General features: G+C 39.5%; 1 protein-coding gene and 1 long non-coding RNA gene across 2 annotated transcripts in view; both read left to right on the plus strand.

The window, feature by feature from the left end:
* Nucleotides 1-5,222: 5,222 nt before the first annotated feature.
* Nucleotides 5,223-6,906, plus strand: LOC134175599 (uncharacterized). Its single transcript, XR_009969065.1, has 3 exons — nucleotides 5,223-5,329; nucleotides 5,611-5,692; nucleotides 6,178-6,906. It is a non-coding gene; the product is annotated as an uncharacterized LOC134175599 (long non-coding RNA).
* Nucleotides 6,907-8,030: 1,124 nt separating this feature from the next.
* The window catches only part of TARBP1 (TAR (HIV-1) RNA binding protein 1), a 34,097-nt gene continuing 15,801 nt past the window's right edge, over nucleotides 8,031-26,326 (plus strand). The window contains exons 1-17 of the mRNA XM_062641906.1: nucleotides 8,031-8,887; nucleotides 8,981-9,078; nucleotides 10,295-10,364; nucleotides 10,739-10,887; nucleotides 12,078-12,130; nucleotides 13,708-13,805; nucleotides 14,542-14,677; nucleotides 14,995-15,091; nucleotides 15,943-16,032; nucleotides 16,921-17,059; nucleotides 18,085-18,181; nucleotides 18,476-18,651; nucleotides 21,542-21,639; nucleotides 22,487-22,648; nucleotides 23,772-23,965; nucleotides 24,644-24,896; nucleotides 24,977-25,165. Coding sequence (XP_062497890.1) covers nucleotides 8,056-8,887; nucleotides 8,981-9,078; nucleotides 10,295-10,364; nucleotides 10,739-10,887; nucleotides 12,078-12,130; nucleotides 13,708-13,805; nucleotides 14,542-14,677; nucleotides 14,995-15,091; nucleotides 15,943-16,032; nucleotides 16,921-17,059; nucleotides 18,085-18,181; nucleotides 18,476-18,651; nucleotides 21,542-21,639; nucleotides 22,487-22,648; nucleotides 23,772-23,965; nucleotides 24,644-24,896; nucleotides 24,977-25,165 — 2,931 coding nt within the window. The 5' untranslated portion in view covers nucleotides 8,031-8,055. The remainder of the gene's footprint in view (nucleotides 8,888-8,980; nucleotides 9,079-10,294; nucleotides 10,365-10,738; nucleotides 10,888-12,077; nucleotides 12,131-13,707; nucleotides 13,806-14,541; nucleotides 14,678-14,994; nucleotides 15,092-15,942; nucleotides 16,033-16,920; nucleotides 17,060-18,084; nucleotides 18,182-18,475; nucleotides 18,652-21,541; nucleotides 21,640-22,486; nucleotides 22,649-23,771; nucleotides 23,966-24,643; nucleotides 24,897-24,976; nucleotides 25,166-26,326) is intronic.

Below are 26,326 nucleotides of genomic sequence, written 5' to 3' on the forward strand. Positions count from 1 at the left end.
AGGAGAGCCGTACTTTCAGAAAATGATTCAGCTTCTGAATGCTGGGTTCCATTAAAGGGTTTCTATTGCCCAAAACCTGATGACTAGTTATCGTGGTCTTCAGGTTTTGTGAGTATTGTGGTACATTTCCCTGAGCATATGAATGTAGTAATAAATACCTCAGCAATGTGCTTTGAGGTTTCATATGCTATTGTCTATCAAATGCTTCAAATGGACTTTAATGGCAGACCTCATAAATGTGTAAAAGACTACTATTATTATTTTTTACAAGACTGAGATTTAGGGAGCAAAGCAAAAAAGAAATGCTGTGACAATATGATAAATGCCTCTTTTTTGCTATTCCTGTAGGGGCAGCAGGAAAAGAACCCAAGGCAGACCTGCAAGGCCAAGGTAAATGAACTAATTAATTACTTAATATTTTAAAAAATCCACCAGCTGTCTTCACAATGAAATTGTAAAAGTGAGGCATTTCTAAAAATGAGCTGATCTGGGGGGTTCTCCTTTGATCTCACTGTCTTTAAAGTACACTACAAAACCTGAAGAGATTGTAACCCCTTGGAAAATCTTTCGCAGCACCAAACAAGAGCCCTCCTCTGACTGAAGATATCCTGCAACCAATTAAGAAGGCCTTAAATGATATCGGAATGAGTCAGGAGTTTTGCAGAATAACTGGCACGCTTCCACTTGGAAAGAATCACTGGGAATATGAGAAAACAGGGAATATTAGCCATCCCTATTAAAGACAACAGCATTAGGAGCTGTTTTCAAAACACTAGAGCTTCTTCTTGCCTAATGCTTTCAAAGCTGCTGCTCTCAGCTAAATTGATGAGTTGTTCTGTGTCTTTATTTTTAGTATGGGAAATCCAAAATAAACTTGGAAGTTCTTTGAAGTCAAATGCACAAGTCAAAATGTGAAAACTACATCTTGGCACAACTGACTTCTGCTTTTTTCCTTGTGAGGTTAGTTAAACTGGCATAACCCACAGTACTATGGAAGATGAAGGAGAATATTTAAAACTGTTTTCCCTTGCTTTATGTTGATGTAAAAGACTGAGAGATGGAAGGCAGCAGTGCTCTGGGCCTTTCACATCCTGAGTTCCCACTGAGGAAGTAACCTTGCTCTCAATCAGTGCCTAACCAATTCCTCCAGTCATCTGAAAATCAAAGATAAGTTCTCTGTACCTAGTGGACTATCTTTATGTCCCTTTAGGAATGGACAACAGATTAACTTCAGCTCATTCCTGAGAAGCTACTCACCTATGCTGTTCTCTGAAACCGAGGAGCTACCAAGTTCTTCATACCCTGCATTCTGAAAAGACAGAGTTGAAAACCTTCACATTGGCAAAGAAAAATACCTATGGTTGGAAATTAAGTGAAAGCTTCCTCCCTAATGCCTGCCCTCTCTTCCTTCTTTCCTCCCTCCCCAAAATAAAGTGGCATTTTGCATTATTCCCATGGAAGTAAGTAAGACTTGGATTGGTCCTTGTGGTTTGTTTTGGTTACAATTTGGGATTTTTTTTTATCCACCTTCCTGTAGTATTACTTTCAGTAAGAACACCAGGACTTTTAAAAGACTAAAGGCTGCCAGGGTTGCAGCTGGTAAATTTTCATGCAGAAGCTACAGAGTATTTTCCCCACTACAGTAGATCCTCTTATCTGGTTCATTATCAGTAGAATCCCCTGTACACTAAAATCCAGAGGCAGCAAAATACTCAGGCATGTACTTAGGGATAAGCTTGTGTTTACATGATTTGCTAGATGAAGACCTATAGATAAAAGCTGTTACGGAGAAACCGTGATACCATATGGACATTCTCTTAATTGTCACATTTCTTCCAGATCTACATATGTTTTTCAAGCTGAACACTGGAGAATCAAGGATTATGTACATTTCAACAGCCCCTTTGCTTCCGGCAGAGCCAATGGTATAATCTATCTAAGCTTTACCACCAGGCTCTGAGTCCTAGCAAGGGGGAGAGGTCAAAAATGAATGGTACAGGCTTATGGCTGTATGGAAAGTCCTATTTTTTATTTTTTTAAAGGAAAGCAAATGGGGTCAACAAATGGAAAGCATTTTAATTCCAGCCTGTACAGCAAATGCTTTTCAGCTACATGAAGCAGATAAAAAATGACTCCAGATTTCAGCAGTGTCCTGTCAAGTAGGTTAGCAAAACAAAGACAGATGGCAAAGGATTATATCTAATTCTTTTTCCTAATTTATCTTTTCCTGACCATTCCACTGCACTCAGTCTAACTAGAGATTTACCAGCTTAACTTCCCCTCTACAGCGCACAGTGACAAACTGCATAGTATAGATTTGCAACTTCCCATCATTAGGAATGTTTAATTGGACACAACTGCTTTTTGTCAGCTGCCTTTAAATGCTGCTTCTGAACGACGGATGTTTACAGTGTTAGAGCAGTAGAACTCTAGCTTCACTTATAAAGCAAACATCCTAAAAAGCCCAGGAATATCAGAGTGTCTCTGGTGAATGTTGCTGTCCTGCTCAGTCAAAGAAGAATTTCAGGCTGGAATCTCTGATGCAGATGTGGGTAATCTCACAGCACAACATTAACAGTACTGTCCTAAAGATACCCTACTGTTTCTTTCCTGTGCTCCTTTTTCCTGTGCAGATAGAGAAAGGAAGCCTGTAGTACTTCCCTGATAATGCTAAAAGCATGCAGTCCATGACTGGCCCATTCTGCAGTCACAGTTTCTCATTGCCTGCAGGATTTCGTTCTTCCTCCATTCTCACTTAATTATTAAAAGTTTTGGGTTTTTTTTTTTTTGAAAATTCTCAATGGTTTTTGAAGTCTCTGTTTGCAAATGCCTGGCTTGAGACATACTGAGCCTGATCTTCCCAAGTAATGATGATGATCAGTAACAGCTCCTTACAGAGTCAAAGGAGAACTGACATTATTCAGCAAAGCTTCATTTGTAGTACCTTCAGGGAAATGGGAAGAGTACATCCAGCATAAGGTCTGTGCTGCCTCTCTGCTTCTTCTAATTGCTTTTACACCTCCCTCTGTATTAACACCTCTTGAAACCTCCAGATCTGGTCTCTCATTTACATAGTCGTTTGGTTTTCTGTGCATTCATCATACTTTTAAGATCCTAAATTTATCCGGTTAAAAAATACAGGAAATGGCAGTTACCTTTCCTTGAATAGCTTTCGGTTTACTTTCCTATCTTCTCTTTTTCTCCATTACCACTTGCTTTTTTTGAAATCAGAAAAATATCGGAAAGCACATGTCAGTGACAACAGCACCATCTTCTGTTCTGCAGAGGTTATGAAGTCTTCACTATGAGATGGCTCTGGTTTGAAAATTTGGAGGTAGAGGCGGATCTAAACTAACTCTTCATGAGTTTCAATGTCTGAAAAAGTCTGAATGTATGTGGGGAATTATGGGTACATGAAAGTCTACAAAAACATTAGCTCTCATAGCATTTATCTCTGTGAGCCACCTTTAATTTTATCTTTTACCTCTCCTCCTCATAAAAGCTCAGTGACAAAACTGAGGCTATTTTTGCTTTCCTCCCCTTTGGCTTTACACATTGCCAATTTCCAGTCTTACTTGTTTATTTATTTATTTACCACAATTAACGTTATCCTTACTCTCTACCAATATCACTGCACTGATTGTCACCAGCAGAAAATACGCAGCCCAAATTGATGGCAAGATATGTATGGGCAGGGGATCAGCTTATCAGTTCATACAGAAGGCCATAGACCACAGGAGGTCATAGACCACGTGCTGCCTATAATTTGCATCAGTGTGGCAACAAAGGGAAGTTTGGGATATAAAAAAGGAAAATGAGGTGGGAGCACAAGAAAAAGCATGAAGAATGAAGTCCTAATTGAAAGTCTAATGTATGGACAATTAAGATTGGCAGCATGGGTAGGCTGGTGTGGAAATCAGTGTCTTGGTATTAGATAACAGCATGGGGAAGGATAGACTAATGGGTATGGAAAGGGAAAGGAAAAAGCAGCAGCATGTGTTTGATGTAGCACAGAAGAGGGAGACAGCAGAGGGACATAAAGGAAGAGGTGGCAAGGTCAAAACAGCAGGCTAAGTAACAGATCTAATTAGGGTAAGATTGCTTTTGTTAAGCCAAGGAAGGGGATGTGGGACAGGGACAGCCCAGACAATAATTGTAAGCATGTGGGTAGACAGGAATGGGCCTGTTTTGGTGACAATTCTACAGACAGAATTTGCAAGATACAGGGTTTGCTCATCTTTCACAATGGAGTTTATACACCGAGCATGATGTTCCATGGTATGGAATATGCCTTTAGCTAGTTTGAGTCAGGTATTCTTGCTGTGCTCCCTCCCAGCTCCTTGTGCACCTCCTCATGGGCAGGGCGTGGGAAACTGAGTTCTTGACTTAGAGTAAGCACTACTTAACAACAACTAAATCACTGGTGTGTTAGCACCATTATTCTCAGATTAAATCCAAAATACAACACGGTACCCACTACTCAGAAGAAAATTAACTCTATCCCAGCTGAAACCAGGACAACCTAGATGATACATATATCTTATAGTTGGGTATGAACATTTACCATAGCATCCGGTCTCCTTCTCTCATCTATGCTTCTAACTGCAGGTGCTACCTTGAAGTGAGAATCACATACAAGCTATGTGCACTGCTGGTTTTTTTTGCCCAACAGCACTGAGGAAATCTAGGAGAGGACATGAATATACCTAACTATCAGTAAGGTTTATTGTACAGAGCACATCTATGCTTTTCATTTAATTTTCCCATTTTATTGTGGGACAAGGATGTGGTGGGAAATCTCCTGCATGACTCTTTTCAGAAGTCTCCCATCTACTTCTGCACACAGTGGGAGAGGAGGCTGTGTTATGTACCCAGCGCCTCTAGAGATTTTACATGGTGCAGACACGCTCCCACGAACACCGGCAAGGAAAGAAAATCACGCTCCTTATTAACTGCGCAGAATTACCTGTAAATATGCAGGTAGTAGTATGGCACTATAAGAGTTTTGATGAGAGGAAAGGTATTTTGTGCAATCCAAAACCACCATCAACACAATTTAAAGACAGACACTTGGCCTGGACTCTATAATCTAATGTGGCGCCCCAGTACCTCAGCAGTGGCTTTATGACAACAGCATGACACATACTTCCAACATCGTAAGTGGGCATTTCCAAGCCTTGTAACTAATTGTCTGTAGTTTATACTGTAGTTTTGTCCATTATCCTTTTCCACTACAACCAACCACTGAAATGATCATCCATGGGTTTCTCCTAGGACAGAATTGACAGTTTATGTGATCACAGGGGAAAACATTTACACCAGAACAAGTGTACGTTTGCCTAAAAGCGTATGCAGTTAGCTAAGGCACTGATTTTTTTAACTGGGGGTGTGAGGAAGGAACCTCAGTCCTCTTGTGTTGCTAAATCGGTGTAGCATTATGGGTCCTGATGAAAACCAATTATCATTAAATATCTGAGTTGTACAACCAGACCCAACTTGGTCAGCTAGTTATGTGCTGGAAGCCCAAATCATCATAAAAGGTGCTGTTACAAAGTTCAGATAAGAACTAACAATAATAACCATTTCTCATATCTTTCCTGCCTCCCATAGGCTCAGTAATGATATTAAATGGCACATGAAGACTCCAAAGAAAACAGAATGGGACATGGTCTTTGGTGAGGTAGGGACATGTGTTGGAAGTGCAGAGCTGGAAAGCATAAATTTAGGGTCCTAGCATTAGGACACTTAACGAGTACGGCAGGAGGGTGGGAATGCTGTGGCTCCTGCCATTTGAAAATTACAAAATGCTGCTCGTTGTTCCTTTTCTCTTACTTCCATGCCCACCTTTTGGGGTTTTGTTTGTGTGTTTATCTTTCTGCACCACAATCCAGGCAGAAGCTCCCCAGCCTGGTCTCCCACTGGCTTAATTTCTCACCTTCTTCTTTTTGTCTGACAAGACGATCTGCAGTGAAACAGTTTGAATTTAAATGCTATCTTTAACTTGATGTAATAAGACTTTAGACTTGACGCCCCACTGTGATAAAAATAAAGGCAAGAGAGAATCCAGGCAATAACGGAGAAGCAGCACAGCACCTAGTATTTTATTCTGATTTGATTACTGCTTGTTGTGCAGACCTTTAATGCTTCATTTAGTTAAATCTTACAGGTGCCTGGAAGGGAGAGCAATACTGTAATGAAGAAGGGATACCCTGCTTGGCATGTTTTCAAGCCTGATGAAAGAAACACCCACAAATCATCAGACTGCATGCTGTAAGTAAGAAGTGGAATAATTACTAAAGACACCAGAGCAAATGGAAAAGCAAACAAAATGTATTATGGCATGAGATTTCAACTGTAAGCATCCTAGTTAATAACACACATTATACCCATTCCTCATCTGAAAAATGTTTTTGTGTGTGTACTAGGGTTTACTTTATGTTTAAATAAATGTATCACTTTGCACTGTTTTCTTGAGCTTTTTCTAGATTCTGTTTTTATATGTAACTGAACACACGCAGAGTGGTAAGGAAACCGTTTTAGCTAGTGGGTTTATAGCCACACTAGAGGTCCAGTTCCAATGAGAAGCTTCAGCCATTTTGCAATCAGGAGACTTTCAAAGATAAGAAACTCCTAAAAAAGTTTGGGGAAACTGGATAGCCAGGAGAAGAAGCAACTCTACTCATGTGGTTTGGAAGGTGATCAGGTGAGAATCTACACCAAATTTGTCCATTGCTTTCATAGGAACAGAAGGTTCCAGGTCTGTGTTTTCCTATGACTTCGTCTTAGAATCATAGAATAGTTTGGTTTGAAAGGGACCTTCAAAGTGATCTGGTCCAACCCTCCTGCAACAAACAGGAACAACTCCATCTAGATCAGGTTGCCCAGAACCACATCCAGCCTGGCCTTAAATGTCTCCATGGATGGGGTACCCACCACCTCTGGGCAACCTGCTCCAGAATTTTTACCACCCTCATTGTAAACAATCTCTTCCTTATGTCCAGCCTGAATCTCCCCTCTTTTAGTTTAAAACCATCACCCCTCATCCTATCACAACTGGTCCTGCTAAAAAGTCTCTCCCCATCTTTCTTATAGGCCTCTTAAGTACTGAAAGGCTCCAATAAGGTCTTCATGGAGTCTTCTCCAGGCTGAACAACCCCAGCTATCTCAGCCTGTCTTCATAGGAGAGGTGCTCCAGCCCTCAGATCGCTTTTGTGGCCCTCCCCTGTACCCTCTCCAACAGGTCTGCGTCTTTTCTTCTCAGAGAGTTTCCCAGCGTTTTTCATGCGCCGATCTCTAACTATTTTTCACAGGAACTGTAATCTTGCGTACTGAATTTACATGTACCGAAAATCAGTTTGCTTTTCCTGGTTACATTTTGGCTGCACCATGACATTAAACAGCTTGGGAGTTGTTCTCTGGCCCCAGTGCCAGTGGCCTGGGTCCTCATAATAAGCCAACAGCGTTGAGCCAACACCCAGGAAAACCTCTGGTGTGGTGTGATGAGAGTGTTAGATGGGTTTCAACTTATATTGGCATAAATGGCCATAACAAGCAAAACTGATGGGAAAACAGAGCATTTTGCGTGTTACTGCTGCTTGATATTGTTATGAAACGCATGAAGCATAGAGTTTCTAAGGCACACAATGAAGAACCTTCACCCCCTCAAACACGGTGCCAACACCTAGGATGTCTCTGTTAATCCTTCCCGTGCTTGGCCCATGGGAGCACAAGGTGGGTCGGGCTTTGCTTAGCGGCCCCGACGGCTGGACACATCCACACGAACGCACCCAGCCGTGCACGGGTATCCCTGACAGGAGGCACAGCACCACGCAATCCGAACAGACAATTCCAGGCGCTCCCTTCCCTGCGCTCGTGCAACATCCGCGAAGCTCACGCACCTTCTACAGCACGCACCTACCCCGCACACCCCAGCGGGCCACGGAACCACGCCTGAGCCTCCCGCCGCACCTCCCACCGCCCCTCAGGGAGCCCGGTCCCGCCCGCCCCGCCGCGACCTGCGCAGGCGCGGAGCGGCTCTCCCGCTCCCCCCGCAGGATGGAGGTGGTGCTGGCCGACGCGCTGCTGGCGCGCTGCGGGGACCCCTGCGCGCTGCTGCGGGCCGTCTGCGCGCCGCTCTGCGCCGAGCGCGCGGAGGCGCTGCGCCTCCTGCTCCAGCGCCTGGCCGCGGTCGAGCCGCAGGCGGGGGAGGCCGAGGCGCTGCGGCGGGCAGCCTGGGAGGTGGCGCTGGAGCGGTGCCGGCCGCTGCTGTGCGGCGGGGAAGCGGCGGCGGGATGCGGGGAGCGGCTGCGGGTGGCGCGGGCGGCGCGGGGCGCGCTGCGGCACTGCGTGCAGCTGTGCGGGGCGCCGCTGGCGGCGCGGCTGGCCTGCGACGCCCTGTCTGAGCTGGCGGTGGGCGGCGGGGCGGGCGCGGAGGCAGCGGTGGAGGCGCTGGTGGCGGCGGCGCCGCGCCTGGAGGAGCCGGCGCTGGTGGCGCGGTGCGTGGCGGCGGCGCTGGCGCTGGTGCGGGAGGAGGGTGAAGGAGAAGCGATCCCGGCGCTGGTGGCCGGGCGGCTGCTGCCGGCTCTTGGCGGCAACGGCGCGGCCCTGCGCTACGTCTGGGAGGGCCTGCTGGGCGCCGGCGGCACTCCACGGGCCGGGCGGGCACTGCTGGCCCTGAGCGCTCTGGCCGATGCGCTGCTGCCCCGGGGCCGGCCGGGGCCGGGGCCGGACGCGCGGCTGTGCCCGCAGTTCTGGCGGGTGGTGCAGGAGGGTCTGACCGAGCGGGACGGGCTGTGCCGGAAGCGGGCCCGGTACCTGCTGAAGCGGGCCCTGGACCTCAGCGGCGGTGAGCGCGCCGAGCTGCGCTGCCCCGCGGACGGCGGAGACGGTACGGGCGGGAGGGGAGGGGGGAGAGGGGTGCGGATGGACCCGGGCTGCGTGGCAGGGGTAACCTTGTTCGTTCTTTGTTTTCTTTTGTTAGACTCAAGTCTGTTTTGGTGGTCTGCTGAGGAGAATGAGAAACTCCTACAGTTTTGGGAAACTTACATTTTGGTAATGGAAACTTTGGAGGGAAACCAGGTAGGAGCGATGTAAAATCGAGGCTTCTAGTATCATAGAACAGAATCATAGAATAGTTAGGGTTGGAAAGGACCTTAAGGTCATCTAGTTCCAACCCCCCTGCCATGGGCAGGGACACTTCACACTAAACCATGTCACCCAAGGCTCTGTCCAACCTGGCCTTGAGCACCGCCAGGGATGGAGCATTCACAACTTCCCTGGGCAACCCATTCCAGTGCCTCACCACCCTCACAGTAAAGAACTCCTTCCTTATATCCAATCTAAACTTCCCCTGTTTAAGTTTTAACCCATTACCCCTTGTCCTATCACTACAGTCCTTAGTGAAGAGTCCCTTTCCAGCGTCCTTGTAGGCCCCCTTCAGATACTGGAAGGCTGCTATGAGGTCTCCATGCAGCCTTCTCTTATCCTGGTTACATGTGATGCCTTCTGCAACAGTGGCTGTAAATGTTTTATTGCTCAAACCACTTCCACTTTGGGTGATTGAGGGTATCTAAATAAGCATTAACAGAAATATTCTTATTTCGAATTTTAAATATTTAAAACACAGTGCTTGTAATTCATTTAGTATAAGTTCAGAGCTGTCTTCTATCTTTGAATTGAAGAAGGAAAAATCTTCACCATAACTTATTGCAAGACCATGGGTAACCTGTTCCTTAGTGAAATCAGGCTGTTGCACTTTATGACCTTTTTTTAGTAGAGGGGACTACATCTGTATGGTAAAGCATTTGTGGCCTTGAGTGAAAGCGATTCTCAGTTTGAGTGTCCAGGGTACTTGGCAGAAAGATTCCTGTTGACTTGAAGCTTCCGTAATTGAATAGTGTTGTGTTGCTGACTACTGCTTGTGTGGCTTTGTAGTTATTTTATTTGTACATAATTGTCCTGTAACTGAGAGAACTAGTATTTACTAAAATGTTTTATTTTAGAGATTAATGCTGCTTTATTATAATTTTGATGAATAGAATGATTGGTTATTGGGAAGCATTCTTATGATAGAGTAGCATGGAAGTACCAGTTTTTCTTCAGTGCTAAACTACGATTGTTATATACCGAGTGCAAGGATCAGTTGCATAGGCACTGTAAGTCTATTTAAATGCAGTTACATTGTCAATTACTATATTAATACAGTTGATAGTAAATTCTAGCCCATGAGTAAGTGCCAGTTACTAAACTTGAGATATAAACTGACTACTTATATTACATCTGATTTGCATTTCAGATTCATGTCATAAAGCCAGTATTACCAAAACTAAACAGTTTGTTTGAGCACGCTGTATCAGGGGAAGGAGGTAAGATGCAATATTTTCTGAACCATCTCCTAAATATTAAGCAGTTAAATCACACTTCTTTTTTTTTTTTTTTTTTAATTCTGCTGTTTTAAATAGCAATTTTTCGTTATGTTTTGTTTCTCAAATTAGCTGGTGGCTGTTCCAGTTTTAGTGGGCCTTCTACATGCATAGGTTGCTTGGCAGACATGCATGGGCAGTGCCACTGCGCCAGGCAGAAGTCCTAGCATATACTTACTACTTACTATATTATCTTGAAATACTTTTTTCAATCAGAAATCCCAACTCAGTGGTCCTTTTGGACTATGTTTTGCTTAGTATGTTAATGCGTCAGTGTCATTTCTGTGTTGGTTTAGAAAAAATTGCTTTTGTAACAGGTTGTTGGTTGTTTCACCCATCATGGCACATGTGCATTTATAAACGAATGTTTGAGAGTGAGAATAAAACATTGACAAAGGAGGGCATTCTTCATTTTCTGGAGCTTTATGAAACAAAGCATCTTCCCAGTTCACTTGGTTTTTCAGAGGTAAGGCAGTTACTGTTACTTGCCAGAACAAATGGATGTTCTAATCTGTGATATATCTTAACACTAATTGCCTCAGTAGTGTTGGAGTTAGACACGTTCTGTAAAAATACCCTGTTATTTAGCTGTGCAAGTGATAGCAGTATTTGTAAGTGGTGTGAAATATGGCTAGGCTAGAGAGAGTGCGTTTTTGAGTGTAGTCATTCTTTCCCATATTTCAAAGTAATGCTAATTAAAGTTGGCTCCCAACTGATTGTGATTTTTTTTTTTTTTTTTACCAGAAGTGAAATTGAGGGGTGATGGATGCTGCAGATTTTCAGAGCCCCTGAGCCTCTCAAAAATTAATGTTATTTGATTGAACAAAGTCTTGGATAAACATGGTCAACAGACTTCAAGTCTGTATATATTGTCTCCTATTCAGTGATGGATTTTGGAAATCCGTTGTTAGATAACCCTGTGAAGAGGTGAACATATAATCAGTAATATACTGATGAGTATATTGCTGTATCCCATTAAAAACAACACTTTAAAATATTCTAGATGTGGGAAGAAATACTTTAAAGTTCTTTTTTTCTTTTATTAGTAAGCCTACACCTTTGTAAGGAATGATCTCTACTATATTGTTACTTCTTCCTTTCCTCCTTCATAGAAGGAATGTTGCCTTCAGCGGCTAACATTTCTGATTTATACAAATGAAGTCAACCTCTTCACGACTAACGTGAAATCCTGTCAACCATGAATCACACCCTAAATCTTTCTACTTGTGTTTGCCCTTGCCTTTCACTTATTTAATGTTTAAATATCTTTTCTGCATCTGTTTCCCAAAAGTTTTTCTTACTCATCTGCACCTTTCACAATCCTCTGTGCAATGTACCTAGTGGAAAAATTACTTTGCTTGCTTATTCACCTCTAGACACCTGGTCTGGTGAAAAGTGGCCCTGCCCATAGCTGGGGACTGGAAGTAAACAATCTCAAAGTCCTGTCCAACCCGAACCATTCTGCAATTCTCCTGCTACCCATTGTCTTTAGTTTCCTCTTTTTGCTCCTGATATTTAGTACTAGCAAGAGAATTCTTCATTTTCACTAAAAGAACCGTGTCCTTTTAAAATCTGGTGAAAAATGTCTAGTTATCCTCTGTGTAACAGTGCCTTGCAAGTGTGCATTTAGCCATTGTTCTCGTTTCCTTTTGTCAGTTTGTTATTGGACCGTTAATGGATGCACTCTCTGAAAGTTCCCTCTATAGTAGGTAAGACACTGATTTACATTTAGTTGTTTTTTTTTTAATGTATTGATTGTTAAAAATGTATTTTAATGATACATTTTAAAACGTAACTGCTTTAAGTATGTGGATCAAGTCTGGGTAAAGGAAAACATTAATGAACAAGTGCTGCTGCACTTACTGACAGGTAAAGAGTTTTTCAGGAAGGGTAGGTGGGTGGCTGTAAGGTGAAGTAGGTTCAATTTAATCCTTGTCATAGCAATATGGGGATCCCTTAAGGACCTATTTTACACCTTGTCAAGATACTAATTTGGAAGTGAAGTTAGATAGGATAAATGAGTAACTTGAAGTATTTTTTGATCTTCTAATTTTCTTGCCACACTGAAAGAAGGGGCTGCTCTAATTGTTGCCAATTCATAACTGATTGAAGGGGTTTTCTGTCAGGGCCTGATTATCTTTTGGGAAATTAATACTTTTTTTACAGGAGACTACTTGCAGTTGACAGAGATGAGAAGTGGCCTCCCTTGGTGTAAATACATAAAGAACAGATAAAAGTTTGAGGATTTGCAAGTTGTACATTCAGAGTGCTGATGGTATTCAGTCCTTTGTGCTAACTGCATGGAGAGTACTGTGAATGGGGGATTAACTACTGACTGCACTTCATACTCACCATTATGCCAGATACCATGGCTTGGGTGATTGAGCTAGCAGTCTGAAATTCAGTTCCAAATGATGTTGGAGGGGCCTTAACTAGCTGACCTTGTTAGGCAGCTAGAAAAGTTGATGCTGTCTCTTTATGCACTGTTAGAGCTATGCTGGATCAGTGCTTTATAATCTTCTCTGTTAGCTTATGCATTTCTGGTGACACAAATTGGCATATGTAGAGAAGGGTGCGCGTTTGAGTATACCAAGAATAGACAAAGTTTTGGTTAATGTCAAACTGTATGAGGGAAAACTGTAAAATCTCATGACTTATGCTAATCCTTGATAGCCTGAGACTTCTCATGGGGCACAGATTGCCTCTGTTGGTCTCATGGAGTGTTTTTTTGCACATTAAAACCTTCTGTGCTGGTTGGTAGTTTTCTATATACTGACTTTGTAATTTTATTCCCTAGCACACTTATGTAGGTAATTTGTCTTAGCTGTTCTCCCGATCAACCTGGTCACCTTCTTGCTGTGTGCCACTGATCTTGTCATGTGGGCATTGGCAACCTGCTGCATGGAGGCTTGTGTCATTATGTGGGTGCAGGCACAGGGTTGAACTGACAATGACATCTTGTGCTATGGGCTCAATGCAAGGTGCTCTCAGCCCTGAGTAGCCTAACCTGACTTGAGCCTGCACTTAAATGCTGCAGCGTGCTACTACCGTGTCCTTGTAGGTGGCCAGGGAGAGTCACGGTTTTGTGACCATCCCCATCCTCTGTGTGTTTGCTGGGTACTGTTGCAATACTGGGATAACTGGAGGATGAAGCTGATGCATTTCCATCTATTTGGCCTGTTGGAGCAGTCTCCAGCCATGAACTGCACTTTGGTTTTGTATAGGGGCAATCCTATTTGTATCTGTTAACATGCAAATTGTGTATTTGATGTTCCAAACCCAACAGGACACCAGGTCAGTTAATGGGAGCCTGTCCTCCTTTGGGAATGAGGCTACAGAAGTTTTTGGCTAATTACATGATGCTTCTTCCAGAGGAAGAAAAAGGTATGTTTCAGTTTTACCCTTATTTTTAAATTAAAAAAAAACAAATAAAAACTATGGACCCATTTTCCGTATCTCATGTAAACATTTCCCACTGCTTTTCTACATTACTTAAGAGTAAAAAAGGAGTAGTTCTTACGGCAGTGGAGTTGCCAGAGAAGAGAGAAGTCTTCAAAGGCTTTGAGGGATGCTGCAGGGGCAAACTGAAGCGGACTTGCTTTTTTTTATTAAACTCCTAAGTTCTGAAGGTGAACAGTATTTGAAGATTCTTTTTACTTTATTTTCTGGTGAACATAATACTGTGTTGAGCAAGATCTTTAGAGCTTTTCTTTTTTTAGGTTGTTTTTTATTTTAAGGCCTTGGTGTGTTGGGTTGTTTTTTTGCTTGAGCTTGTTGTGGAGGCTTATTTTGGTCATAGTGGTTGAATCGTGTACTTTGGTCTGCCATCACTACTCAGTCTACTAGGCATTGTCTAGTACTCAAAATTCTGTTACTGAATATAGTGATCAGTGCAGATCACCAAAGCCAAAATTAGGGTTATCTCCTTATCACACTGCTGTATTGACAGACATCTTTGGAATATACTTTTTTAATTGAAATAATTAGGATATTATTCTATTGGTTTGCATTTAATTTTCAGTAATGATCATGACGCTCTTCTGCTGGGATGTTACTTAAATGTGTTGGGGAGCGCAGAACAAGAAATCACTCCAAATTGTTTGTTTTGTATTCTTTTAAGGTAGCTTCCTGTTAAAATTTATTCAGAAGATGACAAGTAGGCATTGGTGTGCTGTTCCCATTTTGTTTCTTTCTATGGCTCTGGCGTATATCCCTGAGTGTAAAATACTGGGCACTGAAGGACTTCATGCTTTGAGGTAAAAACGTACACATGGAAATGCAAATATTGAATTCAGTTTGAAGTGATTGTGTGGATTATTCCTTTAGTTTTGGCCTTAGTCCTGTCTGTCCCACTCCTGTTTTAAATTTGTCAGGTTGTTTATCCAAGTTTTAGTATCAGTTTTTTAAATTACATATGGCAATAGCCAATAGAATCTTGGTTCTGGATTGTACGCTGTTTGATCAGGCAATGTTTGTGCCGTACTTTGTAGAATGGCTAATAGTTATCAAATACATGAAAATGTTTAAACATCCCAAGTGTGTTTTCTACAGTGCACATTTTTCCTCTTTCCAGAGATGTCCTCCAGTGCACTATGATTACACATCAGATTTTGTTGCGCGGAGCTGCACAGTGCTATCTTCTTCAAACAGCTATGCATTTGACAGATGTGGTGAGTTTTGGTTTGGTTTTGTTTGGTTGTTGCTTTTTTTCCTGTTGTAAAAGAAATACACTGACACTTTTAAACAGGGTAAACAGTGCTCAAAAAAAGGCTAAATACCACATGGAACAGCTGATTTGGTTGGATTTGTATGTTTGTTTTTTTTTTATTTTTTTAGTGACTATTAAAAAATTGGTCTATGTGAGTTAAGATGATTTTTTTTCCCCTCCATTGCCTTTTATTAGTTGGTGTTTTCCTGTAGGTTTTTCCTGATTAGTTATGGAATAGCATTTTATTAGGAAATCCACTGTATAAACTTGGGTTTTAACATGTAGAAACTAAACTGACTTTCCTGAAACACCTAAGAAAATAGAACTATTCGTAATACCAGAATTGGTATTATACCATTAATGTTGAAATAGCAAGACCTTAGTTGTGCAGTAATCAAAGTATTCATGTTTTGGTTGTTTTAGTACATGCTTGCTTTTTAGATGAGTAGACAGTCTTCCATGTAATGTGTTATGGTTATAAACTTGTCTGAACTGAGAATTTCCTTTTGGAAAGACATAAATAGTACTTATCAGTGTCTCTTATTTATGTAAATCATTTAAAAGGTTTCTTCAGTGAATAGCACCGTTCTTCTAGTCATTCATTAAACTTCAGATAGACATATTATTACTTGGGAATATTAAATGGTCTTTCTTGGTAAAGATAAGTTGGTCCCAAAGAGGAAAACGCAAGTTTGTGTCATGGAAAGGAAAAAATAAGTATCTTTTCCTGAAACTGTTGCAAGATAACAGTAAGCTTGAGTTGTTACATAATTGTTATCTGTTGTATAATATGTTGGCAATTGTTATCTTCAGGACAAAGTGTCCCTCCCAGAAGTTTCAAGCTTTCTTCTGTCACTTAGACCAGAGGAGTCCCTAAGGAGGGATACTATGTTATGGATGGAGGTGAGAACTGAAGCTGGTTTTATGTTCAGCCGATGTTTTTTAATACCTATACAAATGCATGTTTTATTATTGCTAATTTCATATTTAAATAGCTGGTTTTGCATTCTGGAATTTCTGTATGTGGAATTCTGATGGATTGATGTTTTACTTGAAAGTTGTGATTTTTTAAGTTTTATATATATATTTATATAGATGTATGTATTTTTTTTAATGCTAGAGGTGTTAATGTTAACTCCAAACAAATGATTAAGCAGATTCAAAGTGGAAGAATTCTAAGGTGTTGAAGGTAAGGTGAGGTTAGGGTGAGGAGAAAAACATGAATTTTTCTTTTTTCATGCAGAAGTTCTCAATTCTGCAGAAGAAGAAGTTATTTCTTGAAGCAGAGTTGTGTTTTTTGTGTTTTGTTTTTTTTTTTAACTCTTTCAGAGTATATATGCCCCAATTCATTGTGTTTCCTAGAGTTAATCTCAGTATTGCAGCTGTTGGGTGCAGTGTTTCTCTTCACAGTATTAGCCATGATTTCAGTCGGCATGCTTAACTGACTTGCTTTAGTTTTACCATGGTTAGTAGTAAGGAGGTTAAGCTTTAGCATATTGAAGTGCAAAACTGAATTGGATTTTACTCAGATGAGTTTTGTCTTATAATGGTATCAATGATCGCTTTTGGGGCATTCTGAATTACTCTCTGGAAAAAACTTTTTCCATGTTAGTTAAGAGGGAATAGTCTGCTAAGCCCCAAGGTAGCTCCATTAAACACCTCTCATAGTGTGGATTTGTTGTTGTAACAGCTCATGTTTTGATAGTGCTTTTGTGTGCTGCTGTTACATTGGTAATTTCAGTATACAGCTGGCAGACATGGTTAAGTAGTAATGTACTGTTTTTAATTTAGCTTTGCAGTTGGTTGCAAGCGAATGAAAGATGCTTCAGAAAGTCTGTAACCTCTGATTTTGAACATCAGGAGACACCATCATTGTGCCAATATGTGTGCAGTCTTGTGGGAGAGTACCTTAAGACTCCAGTGTCTGAAAGTAAGTTAAATGTTTATTAATATTAAACAAAAAATTACTACAGTCCTTTGAATTTTAGAATAGTTGCTTGTTTGTTTACACTGTACTTTTGGTATTATTATATTATATTATTATATTGTACCCATTGGGTAATGATTTAAACCAAAGGAGGGGAGATTTAGGCTGGATGTGAAGAAAAAACTGTTCACAATGAGGATGGAACAGGTTGCCCAGAGAGGTGGTAGATGCCCCTGTCTGTGGAGACATTCAAGGCCAGGCTGGATGTCATTGTGGGCAACCTACAACCTGCTTATTGAAGGGAGGTTGGACTAGATGACCTCTGAAGGTCTCTTCCAACCCAAACTATTCTATGATTCTATATCTATTCAAATTCTACCTTATTTGTGGTGTTCATGATACTTAAGTTTGAAATTAATTTTCTAATTTCAGTTTCCCTTTGTAAAAAATACAGTCCTGCAGCAATTAATTGAAAGTTAAGCCTTAATTTTAAATTCTAATGCCACTGATTGTCTGTTAAACGTCTTACTTTCTTGGAGGTGTGTGAAAATGCCAGAGTGTTTTGGTTTTGTTTTTTAATTTCTTTTTGGCAGAATAATTCTTGTTCTTCATATGCCTTTTAGCTGGTCAAAATCACAGCTGATGTTTCCGATGAAACATAGTGGTATTATGTTCTTGGTTAACTTCATTTGAATATCCTAATGTATCTTTAAAAGCAATAGAAAAGTCTTTTGGGAGCCGCTACATAATATACATTACTACATAATATACATTACTACATAACATAACGCTTAGCCTGAAATTGATTTCAGCATAGAGACCAATGATATTAGCCTCCTTGAGGTGTAAAAAAAAAGCAATTATGTTTGTGTTTAGTTTATATCTAGATAAATAATGCAAAATATTACTAATACTCTTGCTAGAATTGTTTTGCTACTAATTTATTAAGTTATAAACCCAAAAGTTTTAGAAATCCATATGAAAGTATTTTTTAAATACTGTGGAAATCTTAAAATATCTTTAATCAGGAGAAAATTGCTTTATGCCTGACTGGTTTGAAGCTAAGCTTGTCGCAACAATGATTCTGTTGGCTGCGGATGTGGAGCAGATGAGGAATAAGCACAGGTAAGTATGAAATACCTTATTTTACGTTTCTCTCTTTTAGAACCCCTTCAGTGCTGAAGGATCTCATAGAAGCCTGGTTGAATCAGGAAGCTGTCCATTTTTCTCTGTCCACTTTCAGTCAGCCTGGTTATTTTTTAGTCTTGTCCAACTGTTGCTGTAAACATACCGGGTAACATTTCTAAAGATACTTAAGTGATTTGGGAACGTGTGTCCTATTTATTTCCGTAAGGGACTTCAGCACTTAAGGCAGATACTCAGAAGAAGACTTTCTTTTTAATTTTTGTTTTTGTGTAGTGGAAAAAGCAACATAGAATGGATTGAACTAGAGGCTTTCTTGAACCCTCTTCTGGATGTCTTGATGAAACTTGGCAGTAATGCTTACATACCAACACTGAAAACAGATAAAAGCCTACAGCTTCTCTTGAAGTTATTGCAGACCCGTTCGTTAAAATGTTCCAATACGCAAGATGGTTAGTGATATCTTTAGTATACTGTGTCTTTTATTACTTATAGTCTAACTAAAACTAAGGTACTTACTGTTTTAAGGCTATATTGTCAAATTAATACTAGCCTAGAAGTGTTAAATGTAAAAGTTGACCATATGGCGTATCTGTTATGAAATAGAGCTGTGGGTCCAATCCTACAGGAGCTTTTCTGAAGGTGTTCCAAGGACTGGGAATTGAGAATGTGGAAGCTTTCCAAGAAAGCAGTTGTTACCCATTAGAATTAGATTTACAGTGCTTAACCAACTTGCTTTAGTTTGACTGTGGTTAGAAGCAAGGAGGTAAAGCTTTAGGACAAGGCTGCTGATCTGAATGTCTGGGAGTTTTATATTACCCTCCCCACCTCGATGGTGTGCTTTAGCTTATAGACCTTTCAGGAGAGTCTGAACAAAAAACATGGGGCCATGGAGTACTTTAGCATCCCTTTTGTGAGAACTTGCTCAGTTTGTAACCAGGATAGACCTACTTTTTTTTCTCCTGAGAGTAAATGAGGATCTTCATTATTTTCCTGAATTAGGATGCTGAACTGGAACAAGAGGGACCTTAGTGTTTGGTTTCTGCTTTCCCAGATTATTTGAGGAATTTTTTTTAGTGTTTTTATAACATGGAATATAAAAGTAGTTTTGGAGTGGGGACCACAGATCTGAGTTCTTATGTGGGGAAAAAACATTTCAGGTTCTGCATCCAGGTTTCATAAAGATGTCTAAATGCAGCCCCTAAGTAAATCCTTACCCTCATTTTGAAAAGTGCTTTATATATTCGCTCCCCTTTTGAATTTTAGCTGACTGAAGTATTGAGCATTAGGCAGGCTGTTAGTTTATAATGTGGGATGGCCTCTGCTGAAGTGGATTTCCTTCAAATGAAACTAAACTGGAAGATGAGCCCCAGCCACCTGTGTGCATTCAGTCTACAACACAAGGCTAGAATAAGCTAAGGCAGAACCCTACAAGACACATGCAAGTGCATGTTACTAGGGTAAAGAATTGAACTCTGTAATTTATTTCCTTGTGTGCCTTACTTCCTTCTGTTCTGGCTAATGTAGATGTAATGGATTGCTCCTGTTTTGGGAATTTTGACACCTGACTTAATGTTAAATTCTGCTAACAGAGTTCTTAAGGTCTGGAAGGATGAGCCTTGCAGTATCTCCATCCCTTTGAATGCGCCTATAGGTACTTTAGTATGGCTTGTTCTCAGTACTCTTTCAAGAGGTTTTCAGAATTGCGCTTGTAATATTATGTCTCTTTCTGCTAAGTTAAACAAGGATTACTTTTTTTTATTTATAGTACTTCCTACAGTGTTTTTGTGCTTCTTCCTCCTGTACAGGAGAGACAACAAATCTTGTTTCCACAGCTGGGAATTGACTGTGGTGAGGGGTGGGATGAGTAATGCTGTAAATCACAGAAGTTTTGTTTCTGTGTTGATTAAACAGGAGGTGAAAAGTCCTGTTTGTCAAATGGAAAATGGTATGGGAGGGAAAAAGAAAGGAACTGAAGCTTGTAAAATAAAAATAACAATTGGGAAGTGTTTTATTTAAGAGTACTTTAATGGGGATAGATATATGTTTGAAATGCATACTGAACCAGCAGCATTTTTCTACAGGTCTTGCTGTTTTTATACATCTCTATTTTAAACAGTAAGGTTCTGCTAATTTTTATTTATAGTGTTCCAGAGCCGCTGGTAGTGAAACTGATTTTATGCCAACATGTTTATCTAAGAATTTCTGAATTTTAATTGCAGAAGATGTTTTAGATATTTGAGACTTATGATGAAATGTGATAATAATCTGACATGGTTAAAACTGTTTGTTCTAAACAAATTAAGCATTAGAAAGGCAGTCCAATGATCCATTTTAATAGAGAACATTGAGAGTAAGTACAGATTTGGAAGTTATGGAAATAATGTCCCTTTATATTTCAGCCTTCTGAAGGTCTTCCATTTCATAACTTTGCTACATGAAGTGTAACTCATGGTCAGCTCCAGTAAACAACAGCAGATGTAACCTCTGGGTAACTCTCCTAAATACCGAAACTAATGATTGATATTTTTAGAATGACATGGTCATGCAGAGTATTTTAGCTCCATTTTCATATTGAGACATTATTTCTTTGGCTTTCAGCTAGCCCTTACTGTAGAGGCACAGATTGAAGGGTGTTTGTGGCTAAAAACATTTTACCAGAGTGACCTACCTCCTGTGTATAATAAACTCGTGTCTTTCAGTTTGTGAAATAAATACACACATGCGGTATACTTTGTAGTATAGCTTTTTCTCAGAGAAAATACCACATTTTATGTTAGAACCGTACGGTTTTGTTTACAGTATTAAGCAAGGAAACTACTAGACTGAAATATTTTAAGATTACTCTATATCCAAAGTCAAATTATTGCTAAACAGCAAAAAAAACCCCAACTAACAACCAAACCCTAGTTTTCACATCTGTACATATTGGAAATACATAACTCTATTTTTCTCATATAGAATCAATTGCTGAATGTGGAAACTTCTGTTTTTTATTAAAGAGTAAGTTCATGAATAAGCTGTTTGTGCAGAAGATTGGGCATAGGATGAATGTGCATCAGAAGCTGGAAAATTATGCTTTGATCTTCTGCTTTTGTGTGGTTTCTGGCTCACTAATACATGATAAATCTCAGGAAAGACTACAGTCTGGTTTGATTCTTTCAGCCCTGTGTCTCTTATTGCTAAAGAGTACAGAGCTTTTTTAAGGTATTGTGAGATATTTGAGTATCTATTACTGTGTAACTTTAACTCAACTAAATCCTTCATGATACAACAAATTTCTTAAGGAAATTGTATCTCTGTATGTTAATGCATCGTTGGCTTTTTTCTCTCTTCACGCAGATGGTGTATTGTGTTTTATCTGGAAATCTCTCATGACACCTGTTGAGAGTATTCTTGAATTTCTTCTCCGACGTCTTACTACAAATGAATTAAGCACTGTAAGTAATTATTGTGAGACATACTTTAGTGTGGTTTTTGATTGTTAATTTGATTTAGCAATGTTCTTGATTTTCATATAAAACAAATCTGATAGTGGAGAGTCCCCAGAATGTGAATACCATGGAAAATTGGTGAGAAAAGTGGTTCTGTGTCAAAGCAAAAGTTAGAGTTGAAGTAGGAGAATGGTGTCTGAAAGCCAGTGCCAAGTCGAAGGTGTCATCTCTCTCAAAATTACAAAAGGAGTAGTTCTTTCTTCACATGGTTCTTGAGTGCATGGCTTTATGTGTGTTTTTTATATGTGAAGAAGAGTTGCAAATAACTCAAGAATAAAAAGCCATAAAAACAAGCAAGATACAGCCAAGAATGAAAACGTAGTGGGCCAGAAGGGCAAGGCACAGTGTTGTGTATGTACAGGTTGCAGTGCTGTGCTGTGATCTGAGAACTGAGTTGCCTTTGAATACCACTGACACTCAGGGCCAGCTCTGGTGTTTTTACATGGCATTACTTTGGGCCCAGGAAGGGAAGTTAAGTGAACTTGCCAATTAAAAGAAGTGGAGATTTCTTTCAGAATTTCACACTATCTCTTGTAAGGCATGCGCCAGAGTCCTAAAACTAAAAGAACCTGTAAGTTGAAAAGGTTTAAAAATAATAATGAAACCCAGACAAAACCCAAACTAACAAAAAAACCCTAACAATGACAAAATCCCCCGAAAATTAGGGAAAGGTGGTTCAGCTGCAATGACCTGTTGTTATCCTTCTGCTGTCATTGTTACTATTGGTTTTCTTTCTTTTCAGCTCAAGTTTCCTTCTTTTAATGCTTTAGTTTACCTTTGTTTCCTCTTTTAGGTTGGTGATTTGGATCGTTGTGATCTGTACTTAGCTTTAATTCCAGAGATAGTGAATCTGTGCTTGCAAGTCAGCTGGAAGAAAGTACCATATATAAAGAGTTTCATTTTGTCCCTTACAAATGCATCTATTCGTAATCTTCAGGAGAGAAATTGTAAAGAGGTAATTTAACATTATTTACAACAGTAAATATTAATATAAAATAAACCAGTAAATATTAATTAAATATTATTGTAATCGTTACAGGATATTTCTGTTATATGAGCTAATTGCATAACTATATGATAAATATAACAATCTACAAATATTAATATTTATTATAAATATGTCTGATACAAAATAATTAAAAAATTGTGTGAATATGTATGTATGTACATGCCCTAACACATTTGTATGTGTCTTCAGTTGGCTTTGTACTGTTAATGTAAAATACTTGTAGCTAAGATTTGTAGCACTCTTTATTTCCTTACCTTAAGTTTTTAGAAGTCTGTATAGCTAAAGTAAAACTTTAGTTGTAATAATGGACTTTTTAACTTTTATAAAAGGAAGAGATTTAAATTAAGATTTGTTGGGTATAATCTTTGGTATTTTCTGCATTGAAGTGATCAAGAACACGTAATAACAGTAAAATTGGCAGTATTTGATTTGCTAAGTTTACTTTTCTATGGAAACAAAGAGCAAGACTCAATTTTTTTTTCTCTTTATATGAATTACATTCTCATTCTAGTAGTTTCAAGTAACATTGAGCTTTTAATACCATTAGGTTACTATATGCTTGTTGGCTTTTTTATTGAGACTTTCTATTTCATGCTTGAATATATGTATCACACAAAATAACTATAGTAAGTGTTGTGACCGCGTAGCTTCTTGGAGCACTTAGCATGTGGTAATCTGAATTTCAGCTGTGTTACTGCATCGTGTTTCTGACTACGTGGACCTGCATTTTTTTTCTAGTTGCTATTCAGCTATGTACATAAACTGCTACCTGGCAAGATACAAGTGTTCCATCATAGTCAAGCTACACACCTTCACTTAATGAATAATTTACTGTAATTTGCAAGATTTATACTTTTTTCAGTGCTTGCAACTTGTGATTGAGTGCACTGACCCAGCCAAGCAAAGCTGTGTTATGCATAGGGTAAGAAAATAAGGAAGTAGAAGGATGCAGAATTATGATGTCTGCCATGATACAAGTAGGAGGATTATCAAATGTATCGGTAAGCTATTTTATCATATTAGAAGAAATTGGTGTGTGTTTGTTCATGTATGATTTGGTTTTACATAGGAACCAAAGCTTCAAGAACAAATTAAAAAAGTAGCTAGCATGGCTTCACTTACAGCAGTTTGTGAATTAATGGATCGGAAACCTGAAGCACACCTTGACTCTCTGCCTTCTGTGGATGCTCTGAAGAGGTTTATTTCCTTTTCTCAATTCAATGATGTGTTAAAGAAGCCATCTTATATTGGAGAAGAAAGTAGGTACGTCTTTGCTATAGCTTCAGTAATTCTCCAGAACAAACTTGGTTAATGTGGAGCCGTGATTAAGATGATGGTTTTTCTTGTTGTTTTCTTTGATAACTTTTTGTGAAGATAAAAATGAAGAATTCTGAAACAAACTGTTCATTCAGTTGCTCTTTTGTTTTAACATTCAGGTGTTAGAACATTAAAGCACCCATAATTAATCAAACCAAATGTGCTTTTGCTTAGTCCTTTAGAGATATGAAGCCAGAGCTAGCTTTGAACATTGCTTATCCTTATGTTAAATTAAACATATATACACGGCACAAAGCTATAACACATATACTGGCAAGTTGAAATGGAAATTACTGTTGGGCAAGGGAAGCCCAGAGCAAGCCTGAGGGCCAAAACCCAAATACTTGGGTAAGAGAGATAGTCAGCATATAGTGATGTTTCCATCGAATACTCTCCCAGATGTTTGTGACTGATGAGACTGTCTTAGCCTGAACTGCTTTTTCTCTGTTTAAAAGAACTTTGTCGATTTCTCTTCCATGAACTCGTCCAGTCTCCCCTTGAACCTGTGTAAATTTTAGTGTCTTGATGTATAATGAGTTTGTACAGTTAAGCTGTTCCTGGTGATTAGGAACGTGCAGGATAAATGAATACAATATGTATTTAAGAATAATATTCTTCTTACAGCTTATGTGAAGAAACAACATTTCAAGGATGGGGGAAGATAGTTGCACGCTATGTTCGTGACCAGTGGATTTGCCTTCGTTTTGTTTTAAGTTCATTTCCTACACTGGCTCAGGAACATGAAGAAACTTCTGAAATGTTATATACAGTTGAAAGGTCAAGAAAAATTCTACAGTCTGCATTGGAAGCCCTAACTATACTTCCTTCAGACCAAGTTTTACCTGTGTTTGACTGCATGAAAGTCCTTGTTCCCAAGGTAAAAGATAAAACTACTGCACACTATTAATAGTTTTGGGGGTGTTTTTTTGTCTAAGGCTTTGTTCTCTTTATTTTCAGCTTCTGGACTCCTCAGAGCCTCTCTGCGTAGAAGCATTTGATTTAGGTTGGAAAATTATATCTTCTTTGAGCAACACACAACTGATATTTTGGTCCAATCTAAAAGCTTTTGTTGAGTTCGTCTTTGATACTGACGTTCTAGCTGTTGCTGCAAGTGCGAAGGGTCAAGCATATGCCAAAATAAAAGAGGTCAGTTTTAAGAATTCTTTTTTGGCAAGGGAACATAAATTTTATCTGGATCTAAAAATGAATTTTATCTTCTATTTTCACTTCAGCTATTGTGAATTTATCATTTCCAAAAGGTATTAGAGAGTGTTAAGAAAAAATATCTGAGAATTAAATTGAGGATAAACAAGTCTATTGTTTGGTTTTGTAATAGAAAAGTTAAAGTACTATTTCTTTGGTTTTTTAGACTATTCAGTTTTATCTGCATTGAGAAAATTGTTTTTTCAGTCTTGTTACTCTATTTTTATATTATACACTTCTTCTTGAATGTTTTAAGGATTTGCCACCTGAACTGTCACAAACTATTAATATTCTGCAACGAATATGCCTTTTTCTAATAGTTCAGTGTTACAAAAATACTTTCTTAAGTTAGAAGCTTTCATGGATGTTGCTGAATGAGACAACCCTAGCTGCTTCTTTAAAAGGTTTTTTTTATCCTCTGGGGTCCAGGTGTAGAACATGGTAGCGCTGCCTCCACAGTCAAGAGTTGCATGCAACTTCCTGTACTCCAAAAGTTTGTGTGTTGGGGTGTTCTTTTTCCATTTTAGGTCACTAAAACCTCATTTAATATTGAGATGTTGGTTCACCTTCTCTTTATATATTAGAAAGTTGTCTACTGTTTCTTTTCTACATAATCCTTTTTGGGTGGTTTGGGGTTTTTTTTTGCCTTTTTCCTCTCTGAGCATCAATGAAGTGTTTGCGCAGAACAGTCCACAATGACTGCAAGACTTTCACCAGAGCAGTAATACATTACATATTAGTTACTAGTATATGTGTATGCTTAGACTTGGGTCTCATGTGCTGCATTGTACTTGGCACAGAAATCATGTGAGGAGGGGCTGCAGTTTTGCCTTAAGTCATCATAAGTATCTGTGTCCTGGTGTCACACTTGCATTTGTAAAAATTAGCAAATGTCTCCAGCTTTATTTTCAGCACAGACACTCCAAAATGTTGTGATATCTCCAGTTTTAACTTCAGTGTCTTAAAATGCAGCCTGTTTTTTTGATCTGTTCTTTTAGAAAAGTTGCTTCAAATGGCTGTTACTGTCATGTATTCTAAGCAGTAGATAAGACTTTGCAATTGTAGTCTTCATATGGACATAAGTCAAGATACATATGCTAAGAT

The sequence above is a fragment of the Pezoporus occidentalis genome, unplaced genomic scaffold (assembly GCF_034315485.1).
Source record: "Pezoporus occidentalis ecotype Australia unplaced genomic scaffold, CSIRO_AGI_Poc_V1 ctg7, whole genome shotgun sequence".
Classification (NCBI taxonomy): domain Eukaryota; kingdom Metazoa; phylum Chordata; class Aves; order Psittaciformes; family Psittacidae; genus Pezoporus; species Pezoporus occidentalis.